Source organism: Phocoena sinus, chromosome 19 (assembly GCF_008692025.1).
Source record: "Phocoena sinus isolate mPhoSin1 chromosome 19, mPhoSin1.pri, whole genome shotgun sequence".
NCBI classification, from domain to species: domain Eukaryota; kingdom Metazoa; phylum Chordata; class Mammalia; order Artiodactyla; family Phocoenidae; genus Phocoena; species Phocoena sinus.
Genome location: NC_045781.1, coordinates 45393969 through 45415391, shown reverse-complemented (window position 1 = coordinate 45415391; position 21423 = coordinate 45393969). Strand labels below are relative to the sequence as shown.

The following is a 21423-nucleotide window of genomic DNA, read 5'->3' as shown; positions in this document are numbered from 1 at the left end:
TGTGGCATCCATAAGACACAGTCTGTAAGGTGTGAGGGAAATTTGCACTGGATAAAGTACAGGCAGAGTATCAATTTAATAAGAACAATTTAATTTAATAAGAACTCATACCTTTTTTTCCCTCCCTAAGTGACCATTTGTTTTCAGAATGCAATACAGGACAATGCAACATAGTAGCTGTGCCACTTTCCACTTTATGTTAGTCATGTGAGTGATTACTTCATTTAAGTTATGCTCTTCCCTATATTCCATCTCATCTTATGTTTATTCCATGACATTAACGTCTCTATTTACCTTTCAAATCATCCCATTTGGCCCATCCTTAAGTCTAATGAATGTGAGGACAAATGACACTGCAGGAAGCTCTCAACATCAATTGGGCACTTACCTCCCATGCTTAGGCTGAGCTGAATTGGTTGTAGACCAGATTTGCCCATAATGAGAACCCAGGGGATTGAAAAGCCAGCAAAGGGCTTTCTCTTCCCACACAATGTAGGGCCTTAGTACCCTGGGGATCACTAACATTTACAGGCTGTGTGACCTTGCCAAGTTACTTAACAAATGTGGCAGAGTCAGGTTGGCCATTCACTGAACCCATATCCTCTTCTTCCTGTGCCTATAGCTAGACTACATTTCCCAGCCAGCCTTGCAGTTACAGACCCTAACAGGATATGAACAAAAGCGATACATGCCACCTCCATTACTACCTCCTATAAAAACCTCTCATGTGGGGCTTCCCTGGTGGCGCAGTGGTTGGGAGTCCGCCTGCCAATGCGGGGGATGCGGGTTCCTGCCCTGGTCCGGGGGGATCCCGCATGCCGCGGGGCGGCTGGGCCTGTGGGCCATGGCTGCTGGGTCTGCGCGTCCGGAGCCTGTGCTCCACAGCGGGACAGGCCGTAGCGGTGAGAGGCCCGCGTACCGCAAAAAAACCAAAACAAAACCTCTCATGTGCATCCCTCCATGCCTTTCTCCTACTGCCAGTGTGATACATGTGAGACTACAATCTTGCAACTCAGATGTTAGGGGTTGGAGCGCCATGAGATAGAATGAGGCTGAGTTCTTGATCCTCTGCGGTAGGAGAGCCATCTGCTGATGACCAAGCTTGTCTGGGACTTTATGTTAGGAACAAAATAGATATATTATTGTATTTGTTTGTTACAGTATGTAGGGTTACCTTAACTAGTAAAACTTCTCTAAGCCCCAGCTTCCTCAGCTATAAAATGGGGATAGTCATTGTGCCTTCTTCATAGGGTTTTTGTGAGGACCAAGTGAACTAATGCATATGTGCTCAACATACATGAAGGGTGAGGATGTTGACTGAATTAACCACTATTGCCTCATATTTCTCATGTGTAAAAACAGGTACAGTAGGGGCTTCCCTGGTGGCACAGTGGTTGAGAGTCCGCCTGCCGATGCAGGGGACACGGGTTCATGCCCCGGTCTGGGAAGATTCCACATGCCGCGGAGCGGCTGGGCCCGTGAGCCATGGCCGCTGAGCCTGCGCGTCCAGAACCTGTGCTCAGCAACGGGAGAGGCCACAGCAGTGAGAGGCCCGCGAACCGCAAAAAAAAAAAAAAAAAACAGGTACAGTAAAACCCACCACTCATGGTTCTGTAAGAGTTAGAAATCACACACACGTACGTAGGCATGCACACATAATAAGGCCTGGAACTTGACACCTATTTGTCACTCATTAAATAAATGCTTTTATTGTTACCTCTATAGAAATATAAACACTTACAATTTAGGAATCTTTCTACAATAAACTTTCAATGGTTATAGTTTGATATAGTGTAAACAAGTGTCCTGAATATGAATTTAGTGATGAAGTGACACTGAAGTAACTTTGATCCTCACGAACCCATGGGTACATCATGTAAAAAATAATTTTCCATTTAACTGGAAAGACAAAGCAGGGAGATCTCTTCCAGAAATCAGGACGATTGGTTTTTAAATCAGAGAAAATTAATTAAAATTTTAAATTAGAGAAACTTCTGAAGTGTGAAAACAGCTACCCTCATTAGGACATTCTGGAAAATGTAAAAGGTTCTCTATCCTCTGATCTGTAGGATTTATGTTGTCAGAGATCAAGCATTAAATAGATGGGGAGGGCTTCCCTGGTGGCGCACTCGTTGAGAGTCCGCCTGCCGATGCAGGGGACGCGGGTTCGTGCCCCGGTCCGGGAGGATCCCACATGCCGCGGAGCGGCTGGGCCCGTGAGCCATGGCCGCTGAGCCTGCGCGTCCGGAGCCTGTGCTCCACAACGGGAGAGGCCACGACAGTGAGAGGCCCACATATCACAAAAAAAAAAAAAAAAAAAAAATAGATGGGGAGACGTATTTATAGTGTCCCCCTTTGCAATTTACAAAATGATGATGATAAAACCAATTAACTTATGACTTTGATGCTTTTTATAAAGCTAGAGAGGCTGAAAAGGATGGAAAAAGTTGCTTCCCTCAACAAGGCTGGGAGGGAGGAGGAGGAGTTCGATTGTTTGGGGTCTGAATAGGTATGAGTAATGGAAAAAATGGGATGTCACAAATTTTCTATCAATAAAAACACACATAAAACAAAAAAAGCCAAGTACTTTTGAGTCTCAATGCACAATTCTAGTGCTTACCTCATAACAATGTACAGATCCAACAAAAACTTTTCCAATATCCAGCAACTCAAAGTTGAAGTGAATCTTTGGTCCCATTCCTTCCCCTTTGATTCGCAGGGGCAGACGGATCTCTCGGCCTATAAAAACAATTCAGATTTTATTACCCTCAGTGATGCTTTATTACCCCAGATTACCCACAACCTCTTATTAATGTAAGCAGTCAAGATTATTGCAACAACTCCCTACAATGGACTGAGGGAGTGTAATTTAACCAATGCTGAAGATTTAGCTTATCTTTAAGAAACAAGAATACTGGTTAGTTTCTTAACTTTAGGGGAAAGCTTATATTGCAAGCTAGGCTGACATTTTAGCAGAAAAAAACAATTTAAAAAATTTAACCCAATCTTAACTGTATCCTTAAGTTTTTTATAAAGGAAAATAATTTCTCTAAATCAGAGAAGAATGGCATAAGATGAGCGCTGCCATGGGGCTCCAAGAGACCTGTTCACACTGATCTTCCCTAGATTTAGGAAGAGCCAGGGCATTAAGGGATCTGAGTCTAGGAGTCTTACCTGACCCTCACTTTGCAGCTTCTTTCATACAGAGGAAATGGAATCCACTAAACAGTATCCTTTACTACACAGCCACAATGCACCCAGGGTCAATACAGAGCACAAGCCTTTGAAGTACTGACTGCTTTTGTCTCCCTTTTAAAATGGGGTATGTATCTGCATCTGATAATATGTGATCATTATAAAAATATTAAAAGGAAAGAAATTTTATCATAATTCCACCACCCAAAGATAACTACTGTTAGCATTTTGGTGCCAATCCTTCCACATTTAATCATATTTAAGAATTGTTAATGTAAATGAGAGCATCTGCTATAAATTATATTTAGCCTGCTTTTTTTCACTTAACAATACATCTGGAACATTTTTACGTATCATCACCTAAAGATGTAGTAAATATTTTTAACCAGTCCTTCTTATTGGATATTTAAGTGGCTTCCAAATTTTCATTACAACAAATTACAATGTAATTAATATCCTTTAGTACATTTATGATCAATTTTCCTATGTTTTCTTTAAGCACTTTGAAGATACCATTCTATTGTTTCTTGTCTTCCACCATTTCTGTTGAGAGCTTAGTTTACAGTCTTATTGCTCATTTGAGATTATACGTCTTCTCCTCTGACTGCGTTAAGATTTTCCTTTTGTCTTGTTTTTCAGCAGTTTTACTATAATGTCCCCAAGTGTGGTTTGCATTTATCCTTCTTGGGGTTTATTGAACTTTTTGAATCTGTGGATGAATGTATTTCATCAAATTTGGAAACTTTTTTAGTCATTATCTCTTCAAATATTGCTTATGCTCAATTTTCCCATTTCTTTATACACACACACACACACACACACACACACACACACACACACACGTATATGAGCTTTTTACCATATTCCACTCAGTTCTTATGTTCTTACTTGCATTTTGTCCCTATATGCTTTAGTGTGGCTATTTTCTTTGATTTATCTTATTTCCAGTTTACAAATTCTACCTCTAGGCATACCTAACAGGCTATTAAATTCATCTACTGAGTTCTTAATTTGTCATCATAACTTTTCCATGCTAGACTTCCTATTGGATTTTTTTGTAGTTTCCAGGTCTCTGCTCAATATTATCTTTAGTAAGAACATTTTTAAAAATCTGTGTCTGGAAATTCTATCACCTGGCTCTCTATGGGTTTGCTCCTCTTGTTTATCTTGGTGTTCTATCAGACTGTGCTACCTCCTCATATACTTGGTTATTTCTGATTGAGTGCTGATCAGTGTATATAAAAAACTGTAGATTTAATTTGAAACACTAAGATGTTATCTTCTTCCAGGTTCTGGCTGGTGACTAGGGGATAATAGCGATCCCAGATAACCTAATCTAACCATTGAAGATTCTGTGACGGAATTAAGCCCTGCAGCAAATCACTGGAGTGACTATTTTCTCAATTCTCCCAAGAAGGGTGTGTAGCTAGTACTATCCTACATATAGAAGAGAAGTTAATTCCTCATATATAAGAGATTCCTTAGAACATTAGGGATTAAATACTCTTGGAACCCCAGTGGAGAACTGTCTTAATCAAATCTATGCTTGAAAAATGATCCAAAGCTGAGCTCTAGTTCTTATAAGGACTTATTTCTAGTCTTATTTCTAGTCCCCACTTTACTGGGTCCCACCCTCAAGCATGGGGGATTTCTAGGGCCCTTTCTCCTTGGGCATCCCATGAACTTCTATGTTTTCTTCCTTAACTCTGCTTAATTTTTCAGTCTCTGCAGTATTTCCCAAAAAGTCAGTGTCACTAAGGATAAAGAGGCCCCCCAAATCTGATTGTTTTGGTTTCTTTCTTCTCCTGGATCTTGGCCCGCAAATCCTTCACTGTCCTGGAAGCTCTCTTTTGCTTTCTAACAAGTTTAAAAAATATATTTTGTCTTGTTCTTTTATTCTTTTAGTTGCTCTGCGTGTGTGTGTGTGTGTGTGTGTGTGTGTGTGTATGAGAGAGAGAGAGAGAAAGGGAGTTAAAGTACCCAGCCCACCACTATAGGAAGTAGAATGCCAGAACAAAAGGATACACATTTGACAGTTTGACAGCTATGGCCATATTGTCTTCTAGAATGGTTGTACTAATTTACACGAAAACATCAACAGTTTTAATGGTTTCTGTCTTTCCATGTTCTCCCTCAAAAATCAATACTCGAAAATATTTGATAATTTAATAGGTTTTCCCTAAATTTGCACCACTAAAATTTCAAGTTATTTAGGGAAAAATTATGTATTTGCTCTGTGTGTAACATTTTGAACATTCAAAATTATTTTGATGCTCTGTTAGATGTAATTTTCAGTATTAGAGCAAATACACTTTGAACGACCAAGTGATATTGTTGGTTGTTATTAATAATATTAATTTATTATCATCATAATAATGCCTTGTGACATTTTATGTTCCACTGTCTTCTATTGCTATTCAGCATCTGTATCTTTAATGCCTCCTCTCCATGACTGTCCTTTTAAAGACAAGAATACTTGTCTCTGGGTCCCCTCTAGTGCTTGGCAACACAGTGGTCATTAGGCAAGTATTGCTTTGATTACAAGAAACAAGAGCAATCTTAGCAATATCTGGAAACAGCTCATTTATTCAAAGGGTTCTCCCAATCCATGTGATCCCTGGGAAAGAAGTTCCTCTAAAGTTCCTCTAAAGATCAGTGTTGGTTTGACAACACTCTAGAGCATCAGTAAAATTCTCAGAGAGCCCAAACCTTATCACCCTACTCCATTATTTTAGAGTTTTAATCTTCAAACCTGTTTTGAAGGCAATGATTTGTACTCCTTGGTCAAGAGAAAAGTATTCTGACAGAGATCCAACTTTCAGAACGGCAAAGAAAGAGAACTGCAAATACATTGTGGAATAAACTGCACGACTATTTATAACTGTCAGGCTTAAAGCTTTCCCAATCTGTTATCTTGACTGCCTTCCTTAATAAAAAAAAAAAAGAGAAAAGGAGATGTGTTGTACAAAAGCAGTGAGCCAATGTTTCTTTGGGAATTATTAATTACTTCAAAGGAGACTTTCTTATTTGTAGCTAGCCATTTCCCTAACCCAGGACAGAATAGGAGTAAAGTAATACCCAGGCTTGTGTTTGTAAGAGTCAGTCTAAATTTTAATGTTATATTACAAATGCTATGTTTCCACAAGATTTTTGAAGCAGGGATTTCGGCAAAAGGCAGCAAGATGGACAAGCTTGAAAGAACTAGTAAGCTCTAAGGTCAGATTCCTTATTAGAAGAGCAAAATATTAAAATGTTTTTAAAATAGGGAAGCTTCTCATCTATGATTACAGTGTCCTGGTTTCACACATGAGAAGCAGGGAGATGTACTACAGAACCCCTTTCATAGCCCTAAAATCTGTGAATGCAATAGATCATATTGCATTAAATACTAGAAAATGTAACCATGGGCTTTCAAAAACGTGCCATCTAAGATATATATATATTAGATGTTCAATATGATACTTGAGCTTCATTCCTGTGCAGTAAGACAAGAAAAAGGGGGGGGGGGAATGTATAAATAGGAAGAACAAATGGTCATAATTCACAGATTTTATGACTACTTACCTGAAAAATCCTAAAGAACCTATAAATACTTTTAAAAATTAATAAGATAAAGAATGATGGTTACCAAATCAAATACAAAAGTCAACTGCATTTCTATACACAGCAAGAGTCAAAAAATTAATTTTTAAGATATTAATTTTACAATAGCAACAAAAATATAAAGTACCTAGAAATAAATCTAACAAAATATACTTAAGACTTTCAAGGAACAAATTGTAAAACTTTACTGAAAGATATTAGGAAAGATCTAAATAAATGGAGAACTAGGTTATATTCTTGAAATGGGAGACTCAATATTATAAAATTGTCAATTTTCCTCAAACTGATCTATATAATTTTAATGCTCTATTAAACAAAATGCCAGCAGGTAAAATTTGGAGGAATTTGATGGTTCATTATAAAATTTAAGTGTAAAATCAAAGGGCCAGTAACAACCAAGACGTTACTAAAGAAAAATAAATTGAGGGGACTTGCCCTTTCATATATTAAAGTCTGTTGTAAATCTATTGTAATTATGATAGTGTGGTATTGGGGCAGAAAGTGCAAAATGACTAAGGAAACAGAATACAGAAGTCAGAATAAATGCACACATATGCAGATTTGACTTATGACAGAGCAGGTGTTGAAAATCAGTACAGAAAGGTGGACCACACAGTATAAAGAGCTAAAACAACTGGGCACCCACATAGGATCTGTGGTAGGCTGAAAAATGGCCCCCAAAGATATCCACGTCCTAATTCCTGTAACCTATAAATATTATTTCATATGGCAAAAAAGGTGAAAATTATATGACAAAAGATGTGATTAAGTTAAGAATTTTTAGTTGGGGATATTATGCTGGATTATCTTGACTACCGTAGCTTAGAAGTTGCCTTAAAATCAGGTCATAGTAGTCTTCCAATTTTATTCTTCTATTCCAAAGTTGTTTGGATTATTCTAAATTCTTTGCATTTCCATATGAATTTTAGAATGAGCTTGTCAATTTCTACCAAGAAATAGCTGTTTGGATTTTTATTGGAATTGCATTGAATCTAGAGATGAATTTTGGGGGGAAATGACATCTGAATATTTAATTTACTCACCTATTAACAAGGTACAGTTCTCCATTTATTTAGGTTTTTAATTTCTCTCAGCAATGTGTTCTTTTTCTTCTTTTTTTTTTTTTCAGTACACGGGCCTCTTACTGTTGCGGCCTCTCCTGTTGCGGAGCACAGGCTCCGGACGCGCAGGCTCAGCGGCCATGGCTCACGGGCCCAGCCGCTCCGTGGCATGTGGGATCTTCCTGGACTGGGCCACGAACCCGTGTCCCCTGCATTGGCAGGCAGACTCTCAACCACTGTGCCACCAGGGAAGCCCTCTCAGCAATGTTTTATAGTTTTCAGTGTACAGGTCTTCCACAACGTTTGTCAAATTTATCTTTAAGTAGTTCACATTTCTTAATGCTATTGTATTATAAGTAATATTGCTTTTTAAAATTTCAATTTCCATTGTTCATTGTCTAGAAACATAATTGATTTCTCTATATATAAATCTTGTATCCTGCAACCTTGTTACACACTTAATTTTCAGTCCTTGTCAAAATATTCTTTAGCACTATCTCCACAGATTTTAATTCAAAAAACATAGGTGAAACCCAAGAACCTACATTTTTAATGAGCAGCCAGAGTGACTCTATGCAGATTCTCTAAGGATATTACCTCAAGAAAGATATGAACATTGTTAACTATATTAACTTCTGACAACAGGGCAGGGTAAGCTGACTCAGCACATCCTTCCACTTCAAATACAAAAAAAATTATTAAAAGTATGACAAACATACAGTTTTAATACTTATCCAAGCCCAAAAGAAAGAAAGGAAAACACCAGGTGCTAGAAATAAAAAGGGAACTCAGAGATTTTTAAAGTACATACAGCCTTATGGTCTAATGGCTTCAGTTTAAACACCCTCATAGAAATAGGGCATATGGCTTTGTTCCTATCTGGGAATGAGGAACTGAACTTCGATCCCTGCATAAATTTAGGACCTTGGAAAGGATGCCTCTTTCCAAAAAGGAAACTAGAAAAATTCTACCTATTGGTCTAAGGGAGCAGTGATGAAGCTTGTCCTCTACCTTGCAATCTGAATAGGGGGAAAAGGCCCCTATGAGAAATCTAAGTCCCATGTATAGGTATGGGATCCAAATTTATATTATATTATAGGTGAAAGAATCAGAAGCTGTGGAAATAAAAGTTGTAAAGTCTTGAAGAAATAAAAAATTGTTCTGAAGGAACACCTCCATGATCCAGTACCCATACTGTCTTAGTCTGTTTGGGTTGCTGTAATAAAATACCACAGACTGGGTGGCTTAAACAACAAACATTTATTTCTCACAGTTCTGGAGGCCGAGAAGTCCAAGATCAAGGTGCTGGCAGATCCAGTGTCTGGTGAGAGCCCTCTTCCTGCTTCACAGATGCTGTCTTCTCACTCACATGGAAGGATGGGCAATGGAGCTTTCCGGGGTCTCTTTTATAAAGGGCACTAACCACATTCATGAAGGCTCTGCCCTCTACCTGATCACCTCCAAAGTTCCCACCTCCAAATACCATCACATTGAGTATTATGTTTCAAAATATGAATTTTGGGGCAAGGGGGCAGGGCCACAAACATTCATTCCATAGCACATGCTAAAGATGAGCTAACAACACAAACATTTCAAGCCGTCTGAAGAATCAACATGAGGAAAATCAGTGGTTACTGAAAACATGCAAATTAGTACCCCAAGAGCTTGAGATAATAGAACAGTCTTAAATAAACTCTAACATAGCATTCTCAAAATCTTTAAAGAGGTAAATGAAGAAAGAGAAACCATTTGAAGGAGACAAAAATGAAAGTATTAAAACCAAATAGAACTTCTAAAACTGAAAAATCAAGTTGATGAAATAAAAACTGAATAGATGAATATACCAGAGTAGAAATAGCTGAAGAAAGAATTAGTCAACTAGAAGAAAGATCTTGGAAAAAAACCCCAGAATGTATCATACAGAGATGAAGAAATCAAAAATATAAAGGAGAAGTTAAAAGACTCTGCAATTCCATGGGAAAGACATATATCTAAAAGAATTTACAGAAGGAAAAAATTGAGATAATGAGATGAAAACAACACTGAAGAGATAACTGCTGAGAATTTTCCAGAATTGATTAAAGGTTCTTAAATTAAAGAAGCATATCAAGTAGGATAAAGGCAAATCCATCTCAGTGAAACTGTAGAACATCAAAGCATAAAGTAATTCTTAATATCAATCTGATAGAAAGACAGATAACCTAAAGAAATTAAAATTAGACTGCAGTAGATTTCTCATCTCAACAATTCAGTCCATTGTTCACGCTATGAGGAAGCAAGCAGCCACATGGAGAGGCCACTGATAGGTTCCAGCAAACAGAACCTGGTGAGGTCCCTGCCAACAGCCAGGATCAAGTGCCAGATATATAGATGGATGAGCTAAAAAATGAAATCAGCTTCTACCTTCAAGCGTGTCCAGCTGTCTTCATGTGGAGCAAAGAGAGCTGTCCTTGCTGAATCCTGAATCACAGATCTGTGTGCAAAATAAGTGATTGCTAGTTGTTTGAAGCCACTAAATTTAGGATGGTTTGTTATGCATCAAAAGATAAATGGAACAAAGTGACTTAAGCAAATTAGGGTTTTTATTTTGCTCACATAGGACACTGGGAAATAAGGATTTGGGGGAGGGTAGGATTTAGGGGATTAGGACATGCTGCTGCTGCTGCTGCTGATGGTTGAAAAGAAAAAGAAATATTGATTCGATGGCTACTTTCTCTTCATGTTCATAAACCATACATACAACTGTATTTACTATAGGTTTTAATGTTTTAATATATGGTGGAGCTAGTCCTCCCACAGTATTCTTGTTGAATTTTCTAGGCAACCCTACTTCATTTATTTCTTCCATAAGAATTTTAGAATCCACCCAATTAAAAAAAACAACCTTACTGATATTACCATTGGGATCACATTGCATTTACAGGGAGAATTGACCTATTTATAATGTTGATTTTCCTGACCAAAAACATGGGCGTTTCTATTTGTTCAAGTTTTCCTAAATTTGGGTATGTATAAAAGACATTGGTATATTATTCCCTGTATTTTTCTTTATGTTTGAAGTATTTGATAACTGAAAATGTAATTCAAAGTAAATATAATCTAAAGTAGTTGATCAAGAAAATAATTTCTCATTCATAGGACTAAGATACTTTATATTATTATCAGGTTGCAATCTGATGAGTTTTGAGAAAGACAGCTTATAAATATGTAGAGTATTACTCACTTATTACTCTGAAAATCCAAAAATGTTTTTAATGATTGGGGTGATTTAGCTTTTCCTTTCCTAAATCTCCATTCTTTAGTTTAATTAGGATTAAACTCAAAAGCCTCAAATTGTGCTAAAAACTCAGATGTTTCTCTTATGATGCACAGAATGAAAATGGACAATAAGGTTCATATTAATTGGGTCTTTAAAGGAAGCGGGTATGTCTGGAGTCATTTCCAACAGGCTGCTCTTCTGCATTTGACTCTGAAGCACCCATTAACGAGGTTATCTAGCAATATATTTCACAATTGAAATCAGAAAGTGTTACTTCCTTTGAAGTTCCCATATGGTGATCCAAACCAAATATGTGTAGTTTCCCTTTGAGTTTTTTTTTTTTTAAGGCAATCTTCGTGATTAAATCAGGTATTTACACATTCCATTGTTAAGTCAAGATACATGAAAGATCAGTTTTGAGACCTAGATCAAACTATCAGCAAGTCTTTATAAAGATCTAACACACAGGTTTAACTACTTCTAAGGAAATATGAAAATTTTAAATGAAGAAAAAAATTCAGTTTCAGATTAACTGAAAAGATTTTAATGATGTTGTATTTGCCATATTCATGTCTGAGCAGATCACTCCCCTGCTTAGAGCCCTTCAGTGATTCCTTACTCACTCTGGGTGAAGTCTGAGGTTCTTAGTCGGGCAGACAAGGGCAGCCCTCCAAGAACTGGTTCCCACCTACTACACCAGCCTCCAGCTTCATTTCCTGCCCCCGCCTGTCCCCTCCCAAGTTTCTCTGTCTCTCTCTGTTTCACACTCCAGGAACTTGCAGTTATTTGTCATTTCATGCTCATGGTATATTTTTACATAGTGTTTCTCTATGTGTTTTCACAAGTGTTTCCCTGCTTCTTGGGCCCAGCCCCTCCTTTTTTTCACTTGACTAACATATATTTCAAGACTAAGCTGTGTGTCCTGTATTCTTTTCAACTATTATCATTCATTCACTGTATGGCATTACATAACTGTTGATTTATGTGTCCGTTTCCCCCCACTCAATTCTATGCCTTTCTGAGGGCAATTCTATGCCTTTCTGTGCATCTCTGTACTCATGGTGCCTAGATATAAAAGCTTTCAAAAGAAGAAAAGGTTGTCGTTGGAGATGTGGGTTAAATTTCATGCATCCCGAGCGGCCTCCCCAAAACCAATGACACTGGCCTTCCCTGCTACTTCCTGTCTCTGAACATACATTCACACAATGGAACACTATACAACAATGAAAATGAAATGCAACTAGAGCTACAAGCAACAACGTGGATGAGACATGCAGATTGATTCCAATTATGTACATTCCAAAGGCAAGCAGTACTAAATTGTAATGTTTAGTTATACACACATGGGAGTATAAGCTATAAATGAAAGCAAGGAAATAATAATCATGAAGGATAGAATGGTGATTATCTCAGGGAGAGGTTGGGGTGAAGGGAGTGTGATTGGGAAGGAATACACAGGGGGGCTTATTGAGGCTGGAATTATTCTATTATTGATCTTGGTGGCAATTACATAATGTCTGCCTATAATTATTTGTTATACTGTACATGTGTATATTAGTTCCCTATTGCTGCTAGAACAAATTACCACAAACGTAGTGGCTTAACATACAAACTTACTATCTTAAAAGTTCTAGAGGTCCAAATCCAAAATGGGTCTCACTGGGCTAAAATCAAAGTGTTGGCAGGGCTGCGTTCCTTTCTGGATGGTCTAGCAGAAAATCCATTTTCTTGCCTTTTCCTTTCCTAGAGGCTGCTTGAATTCTTTGGCCCTCTAGCTTCAAAGCCAGAAATGGCTGGTAGAGTCTTTCTCACAGGGCATCATTCCAACACTGAGACTGATCCTTCTGCCTCCCTCTTGAACATTTAACGACCCTTGTCCTTAAATGTCCCAGGACATTGTCCTTATCTTAACGTAAGCTCATTAGTAACCTAAATTCCATTTTCTGCCCTAATTCCCCTTTGCCATGCAATGTAACATATCCACAGTAACATACCCACAGATGCTGGGGACATGGACATCTTGGGGAGGCCATTACTCTGCCTACCACAGCACACGTTATGTACATTTCTGAATCTGTGTTCTATTTCTCAGTGACAAAAGGTGAGAAGTCAAATTGTGGTATGCAAATACAAAGAATTCCTATACAACCATGAAAAAGGATGGTCCCTTTTTATTTAGTGTTATGGAATAATCTCTAAGAAATATTTTAAAAGCAGTGTTAGAACTACTGTGTAAAGTATGCTGTCATTTATGTAAAATGGTATGAGGAAAAGCATATCTATATGTATTTGCTTTTATATGCTCAAAGCATATAGGAAAACAAAAGCAAAGCAAAACAAAACGAGGGAAGGAGCTTTTCTATTTGCCTAAGAAGTATTTCTTAGTGGCCTAAAACCAGGAGGTTTTTACCAAGCTTTGAAGATAATAGTAAAGAATCAGCACCAGCCCTTGAAAAGACACAGAATTGCACAGAATTTACAGGGAAGACAATATGGAATTACTGTGTAAACAAAACCCTTCCCTGGCAATCCTATCTTTTAATAAACCACTAACAAAATAAAGAAGAATGTCATGGAGATGAAAAATTACACCGTTCAGTTTACCCAGGATGTGAATTCTGTGGCAGAATTCAGAATTGCAAAGGAAACAATAGATAAATGCAATTAGTTATGTAATGTTTGGGAACCTCCTGGAGAGCAGCCAGCCCCCTGGTATATGGCCAAGCACAACATCCCAGGGAAGCCATTGTTGGGAGGGAGGTCCCAGCACCTGTGATGTGGGGGCCACTGGACCATCTCCAGCCTATGTCTGAACACTGATATACCAACATTTCCTCCAGATCCATTAAGAAGTCCAGGGAAGGGGCTTCCCTGGTGGCGCAGTGGTTAAGAATCTGCCTGCCAGTGCAGGGGACACAGGTTTGAGCCCTGGTCCAGGAAAATCCCACATGCCATGGAGCAACTAAGCCCATGCACCACAACTACTGAGCCTGCGCTCTAGAGCCTGCGAGCCACAACTACTGAGCCCACATACCACAACTACTGAAGCCCGTGCACCTAAAGCCTGTGCTCTGCAACAAGAGAAGCCACCACAATGAGAAGCCTGCACACAGCAACAAAGAGTAGCCCCCGCTCACCTCAACTAGAGAAAGCCCACACACAGCAACGAAGACCCAACACAGCCAAAAATAAATATAAATAAAATAAATAAATTTATTAAAAAAAAAAAAAAGAAGTCCGGGCTAGATGAGACTGGTCTGAAGTGTGAAAACAGACCTGTCAATCCAGAAACTCCTAGTCCATTCTTCATTCATTCTAGGACCATCTTGAGAATCTAGCATACATGGGCAAGGGAGATAGCAGATCAAACTAGGATTCATTCACTCATTCCTTCATTTTTTTCATTTATTTGCTCATTCATTTAATCAGTATTTATTGAATGGCTTTATCTTCCTAGTGCTAACAGCTTAAGACATAGAGTATGATTTCAACATATAAATTTTTAAAACAGGTAAAACTACACTATTTTGCTTAGGGATGAATACATAGGTGGTAAAATTATATATGAAAACAAGAAAATGACTATCATAAAAGTCAAGGTGATGGTTACATCCAGGGAAGGTGCAGGAAATATCATCAGGAAGAGATACATACCTGGGGTGGGTGGAGGGTGACAGAGTCTTGGGTTAAGCAGCCCCCCTGTAGACTGCCTGACTCCTTAACACAAAGAGAAAAGTAACTGCACAGATATGAACTGAAAACAGTCCATAGATATGGACTGGAAAACAAGATATTGCAGAACAGTGGAATTTTTGCACTTGGGGATACTAATGATTGTGTACTCTTATTACTCTCCCTCCCAAGTTTAAAATCACCACGGTTGTATTCCTGGGAGACCTACACATTAAACAGCAGAAGTAAGTAGCACTAGCTACCCTGAAAATTAAACTCATTTTCTTATTCTTATATACAAACAGATAACCACAGACCAGAAGACATTGGAAGTAACCCTATGAATGCATACCTGCTACCTTGGATTTTTCTGACTAATAAATGTCAGTATTTCTCTGGGCATCCTTATTTAATTGCTTTAAATGGCATTTAATATTATTTATTATTCATGTTTGAGGATTAAAATCTTGTTGTTTGACAACAGATAATCAATCCTGTAGGTCTAACTTTGGAATGTTAAGATTTCCGGAAGAATAAAATGAAAAGAAAAAAAAAAGAAAGAAAAAGGAGGAAAATATGTAAAAAAAAAAATTTCCCAGAGCTGGAAGGGACACATGAGTAACCAGACTCAAATGGCCCATAGAAAGCTGAAGAAAACGAACTAGGAAAACTCACTCTTGGACACAGCTTCATGACATTTCAGACCCCAAGTACAAAAAAAGGAAAAAAAATGAAAACAAAAACCCTAGAAAATATGAGAGAGAAATACAAGGGCACCTATAAAGGAAGGAGAATTGGGTGGCCTTCAAACTTCTGGATTTTTACAATAAAGTTGGCCCTATGGCTTCGAAGTTCTGAGGAGAAATTATTTTGAACCTAGAATTCTACAGTCAGCTAAACTCTCAAGTTGGTATGGAGGCAGAATAAGACATTTTCCTGCAGGCAAGGGTCAAAGTTTCCCACCTAGATACACTTTTTCTGAGGAAGTTACTTGAGCAAAGTGAGAGTCAAAAGATATAATGGAACACACATGGAAATTAAAGAAAAATTCCTGGATAAAAACTGTGCAGGAGGTAACTGATCTAAATTAGAATAAAAAGCTGGTGGGCTCTGAGGAAATGTCTTCAAGGAGAAGAAGAACATGAATTCTGAAATTAGATAGGAATAAAGAAATGAGGAATTAGAAACCACAGTGGGGGGGAAATACCAAAAGCTGTACAAAAGAGTCAAGTCAATTATGAAGTAAGCTAAAACAAGGTATAGTTAAGTGGTGGACAGTAAAGAAAATCTACAAGATACAGACCTTAAGGACATTCTTTGAGTGTCTAAGGGTCAGAACACTCAACCAACAGAATATAAAATGTAATCTCAGAATACAACTTGACCCTTCAGTGTATATAGACAAAATAGAAGACTTGAATGTGGTTATCAACCATGACAACACAAAGCAGAATAACTCACAGAAGAGGGAGAAATAGGGTTAACTGCAGTGGGCAGGTTAGGGGTCCCAATATCTTTATACATCCAGAGATACTGTAGAGCTGATGGATCCAAAAATACACTTTTAAGCATATAAATAAAAGTTTTTTTTTTTTTTTTTTTTAATTTTTTTTAATTAATTAATTATTTATTTTTCGTTGTGTTGGGTCTTCGTTTCTGTGCGAGGGCTTTCTCTAGTTGTGGCAAGCGGGGGCCACTCTTCATCGTTGTGCGGGGGCCACTCTTCATCGCGGTGTGCGGGCCTCTCACTGTCGTGGCCTCTCTTGTTGGGAGCACAGGCTCCAGGCGCACAGGCTCAGTAGTTGTGGCTCACGGGCCCAGTTGCTCCGCGGCATGTGGGATCTTCCCAGATCAGGGCTCGAACCCGTGTCCCCTGCATTGGCAGGCAGATTCTCAACCACTGCGCCACCAGGGAAGCCCAATAAAAGTTATTTAAGGCTATAAATAAAACTCATAAAATAAAATAAATATAATAAAAATAATTGGGTTGCCAGGGGCTAAGGTGGGGGATAGAATTGCCTGTAAAGGGGCATGAGGAAATTTTATGGGGTGATGGAGATATTCTACACTTGCTTTTGGTGGTGGTTACATCACTGTTTAGGTTTGCCAAAGTTCACAGAACTGTACACCAAAAAAGGGTGAATTTCATTGCATGTAAATTATAAACCAATAAGCCCAGGAAGCGGTAGAGGAGACAGAGGTGAACTAAATCTTCATCTTTCATAATGAGGACTCAAAAGTAGTATATAAAATTGATAAATCAACAATAGCCATACAAGCATAGAATCAGCAAAGGAAATTACCACCACAAGAAACACGTAAAAGCACTTCTTGGAAGCAGTACTGGAGAAATAGACTGTTATTTAGCTTCATTTTACTATATGCATGTTTTACTTATTTAATGGCATCAGCTTTTTAAAAAATTCTGAAACATTTTTAAAATACGGAAAAGTCTCCAGAGTAGTGCAAAGAACTTCTATACATCCTTTGCCCAATAGTCCCCTTTGTAGCAAAGGATCCAATCTATGCTCACATGTTGCACCCAGATATCATGTCTCCCAGGTCTCCTTCAATCTGGAGCAGTTGTTCAGTCTTTTCTTCTTAAATTTTTTGATATTTTTTGAAGATTACAAGCCAGTCATCTCGTTTTGTCCTTCAATTTGGGTTAGTCTGATGCTTCCTTGTTATTAGACTCAAGTTAGGTATTTTGGTCCTAATATCATTGAAGACATGCTGTGTTTTCTTTGCATCCTAGCGGGTGATACACAATATTGATTTGCTCTATTTGCTGGTATGAATTTAAATGACATCTACCAGGTCTGTTTAGGGTAAAGTTAATTTTCTCCTCTTTATGATTAGTAAGTATTTTGAGGGAGAATATTTTGAGACTATGTTAAAGCCTGTTCCACACCTCCCTTTCACCTATTAGTTTTTAAGCCATTGGTGATTCTCACCAGAATTGGTTATTACTATGATTGCCAAATGGCAAATTTTATTGAGTAGATTCATAGATTCCTGTTTATTCAACTGATTATAATCTATTAGTGTCATTATTTATTTTGATTCTCGACTTGTTCCAAATTTGGTCAGGGAGAGTCTCTTTGCTGGCTTCTGTGTCATTTTGACATATCTGTCTTTCTTTACGCATTTCCTTATTTTCCAGCACAAAAGGATGTTCCAGGCTCATCTTGCTCTTTCTCTGCCTCAGTTCTAGAATCAATCAATTCTTCAAGGTTCCTTTTGAGTGGAGGGTGGGATTTAGAAACCAACCTTTGGGTGCTAGCTGTGCTCATTGCTATTAGGGTCTCAAAGCTTCCATGACATCTCAATGAACATAGCTAGGAATTAAGCATATGTATGTACATACACATATACATATATTTACATTTATTTCTATATCCATGCACATCAGCAACCCTGAGTTCACAGTGATAACTCCAATTCCATTCCAATATCAAAGGGCTCATCTTAGGCTTCCTCCTTCCCATATTTGTATCTCCTCCCTTCGAGAGTGAAAAATACTGGCTCTTGTTATCCTCAATATATTTACTTTTTGCTTAACTCCTCTATATGTATCCAACCTCCTGAAGCCATTAGGTTGTCACCCAACTAGTACACCCTCCTTGTGGCTCTGGCCACCGCCAGGCTGCCTTCCCATCTCACTTGGCCTGCATTATTATGATAAAAACTTAAAAAGGAAAATATTAAGTAGCCAAATACTATAAAAAGAACAAAATATAACATTGTGATATAACACTGCGAGAACTGGTGTCAAGTAATATTCTTACTGCTCTAAAAATCAAAGGGTAACCCAGACCCATGGTTTCCCATCCCCACCCACCACACCACAATTGTAATGTACTTCAAAGTTTGATCTGTACTAGAAAGAAGTGTGACATGCCTAGCTTGACTCCATCATTCCCCTATTGATATCATACACTGCACATAGCCTGAACATTCTCTCCTCCCTCCCTCCCTCTCTCTATCTCTCTCTCTCTCTCTCACACACACACACACACACACACACACACACACACACACACACACACACACTTTATCACTTCATGCTCTAGGTACCTGGTAACCTGAGTTTACCACATGGAAGAAGTCTTTACCTGAAATGTCACAGTAAACAGTCTGCTGGTAGAGTTTGGCTTCCCGAGGGTTAAAGTACACAGTGATTTCAGCTGATGAATTGGGCCAGACATCACCTTCCTAAAAACGTGAAAGAATCATTAAAAAACAATATGATGGAGGGAATGCACTGCTTTTAAATGCTGTTGTTGTAACTCCAGGAAATTTGAAGGAAATATTTTGACAACAAATAAAAGAAAGCACAATTTTACCCAACAGATAGGAAATTTCTACTACTTGTTAAGAGGTGGTACAAGCTGCAAACAAGCTTCAAAGATCATTTCAGTGAGTTCATGAATATATAATTAGTTACTAAAGGAAACTAGGGTGTTTAGGGCATTTTTAAAATTTGTGGATTCAATTAACATTCATTATATGCCACTGTGTGTCCAGCATTGGGCTTCAGAGATGAAGAAAGGTATGGTCTAAGATTGCATGGAGCTCACACCTCAGAGAGATGATAAAAATGTACACAAATATCTTGAAATATACGTGATAAGTGCTGCGCCTTATCTATATAAGGTCCAGAAAGGCCACAGGGAAAGAAGTATGTAACTCACCTGATGGAAAAACCATTCCTAACTTTTGAGTGACAGCATAAGGAAATACTCTTATTCTGTGAAAACGGCAATGGCTCAAGGCAGAACAACGGCCAGATCAAACTCTGGTTCTGATCCAGTGTGATATTATTTCTCGTTTTAACTCAAACTACTCAAAAGTCACAATAAGAAAACCAAGTTTTGAACTTGTAATGCAACATACCACATATCAGAATCCCCTTGAGATATCTTTTGAAAAATATTTTTGTACTAACCATGTAACTTTTCAGGGCTGTAAAAGGAGATGCTATAGCACCTGCCTCAAAGGGTTTCCTAAGGTCTGACGAGGGGTCATGCAGGTCAAATGCTTTCTGACCCACATTCAGTACACAGTAAGAGCTCAGCAAATAACTGTTTGCTATGACTGATGTCATTCTTATGCCACTTAGAAAGACTAAGATGAAAGTATCAGAAAAATTAGGGGGAAAATGTGTTTTTTTTCCTATGGTTTCTGTAAATAAGGCCAAGAACATCAGTGATAAGCACACCTAAAAATGTATAAATGGTCCTACCAACTGGATAGAAAACTAAGGAAAGGCAACTTGATAAATAATTAGGATCCAGTTTCAGACAGTCCCACATGCATGTTCTATTTCTAGGTTGGCTGGAACTGAACATAGTGCTGGAGTGAAGAATCAAGCAGAGAGCAAAGTGGTTTAAAATGCAGACGTCAAACAAGATGGGGAAAACAGAAAACTAGAGCCAATTTGGGTTTGCTTACGAAGGTAACAGCCTGGTGAGTGTGCTTCTCAGGCAACGTCGCCCTGCTTCAGAAGCATGAAGGGCACAGAGTCTCCGAGAAGCAGCAGTGAGGGGGACTTCCCTGGTGGCCCAGTGGTTAAGACTCTGCACTCCCAATGCAGGGGGCCTGGGTTCGATCCCTGGTCAGGAAACTAGATCCCACATGCTGCAATGAAGATCCCGCACGTGGCAACAAAGATCCTGTGTGCCGCAACTAAGACCTGGCACGGCCAAATAAATAAATAAATATTAAAAAAAAAAAAAAAAAAGAAGTAGCAGTGAGGGCTGTGGGTGTCATGTGGGTCCCAGGAGCTCTCACTTCCACATCAGCCCACTAGCATGAAGGCTCCATGAGGGTGGGTGCTGCTCTATCTCCAGCACCTAAACCAGAAGTGGCTCATAGTAAGTGTTCAACGTATTTACTGAGTCATTCACATCACTCAGTTTGCACACTGTGTAGTTATTGGTAAATGCCTATTCATCTTTGCAGTCTACTTCTGCCATTTTCTCCTCAACTGGAACCACAAAAGTCATACAATTTTCGAGCTGACACGGACTTTTGAGATCATTCAGGGCATAGGGAAGTCCTAAGCACCTTTGCTTATCTGCGCATTTCACCGTGGCGCTTTTCCAAACCTTGGAACGGGTATCTGTTTTATTCTGATAAACAGCGACTACCTGGCCCATTTTGATTTGTGGGGGTTTTTAGTGATATGGAGTGCTATGAACACTCGTGGCCAGAATGAGCAGAGAGGCCAGGCAGAAAAAGTGGCTCATCCATTCACTGGTGTATCAGTGGGTAGTCCATCTCAGAATGTCTAAAGACCTGGCCTTACTCCTAACCCTTGAGACAAATGTATTCCCCTGCTGGGTTTAGGCTCTGCTTTGTTTAGAAGTGTAGAATGGACACAGCTAACCCGTTCCTATCCAAACTGACCACTGGGGCCATCTTGGATCCCTAGAAATCCTCTGCTAGAAAAATCTCACCAGAGTGGTAAGAAATGCCCCAAAAAGGATATGCTAGGAATCAGATAAGCTCGGTACATGTGTGAAAATTCAAGGGCCTTACAGTTTGAGCTGGGCCAGACCACTTTCAAACACAAGAAAATCCAGGGTCCATGCGCATACAAGAAGGCAACAAACTTAAGTTCTATCCCAG

General features: G+C 38.7%; 1 protein-coding gene across 1 annotated transcript in view; it reads right to left on the bottom strand.

Moving 5' to 3' along the window:
* The window catches only part of HYDIN (HYDIN axonemal central pair apparatus protein), a 433731-nt gene that overhangs the window by 245054 nt on the left and 167254 nt on the right, over window positions 1-21423 (bottom strand). The window contains exons 11-12 of the mRNA XM_032613277.1: window positions 18906-19005; window positions 2621-2739 (exon numbers count right to left, since the gene is read on the bottom strand). Of these exons, the coding sequence (XP_032469168.1) occupies window positions 2621-2739; window positions 18906-19005 (219 nt within the window). The remainder of the gene's footprint in view (window positions 1-2620; window positions 2740-18905; window positions 19006-21423) is intronic.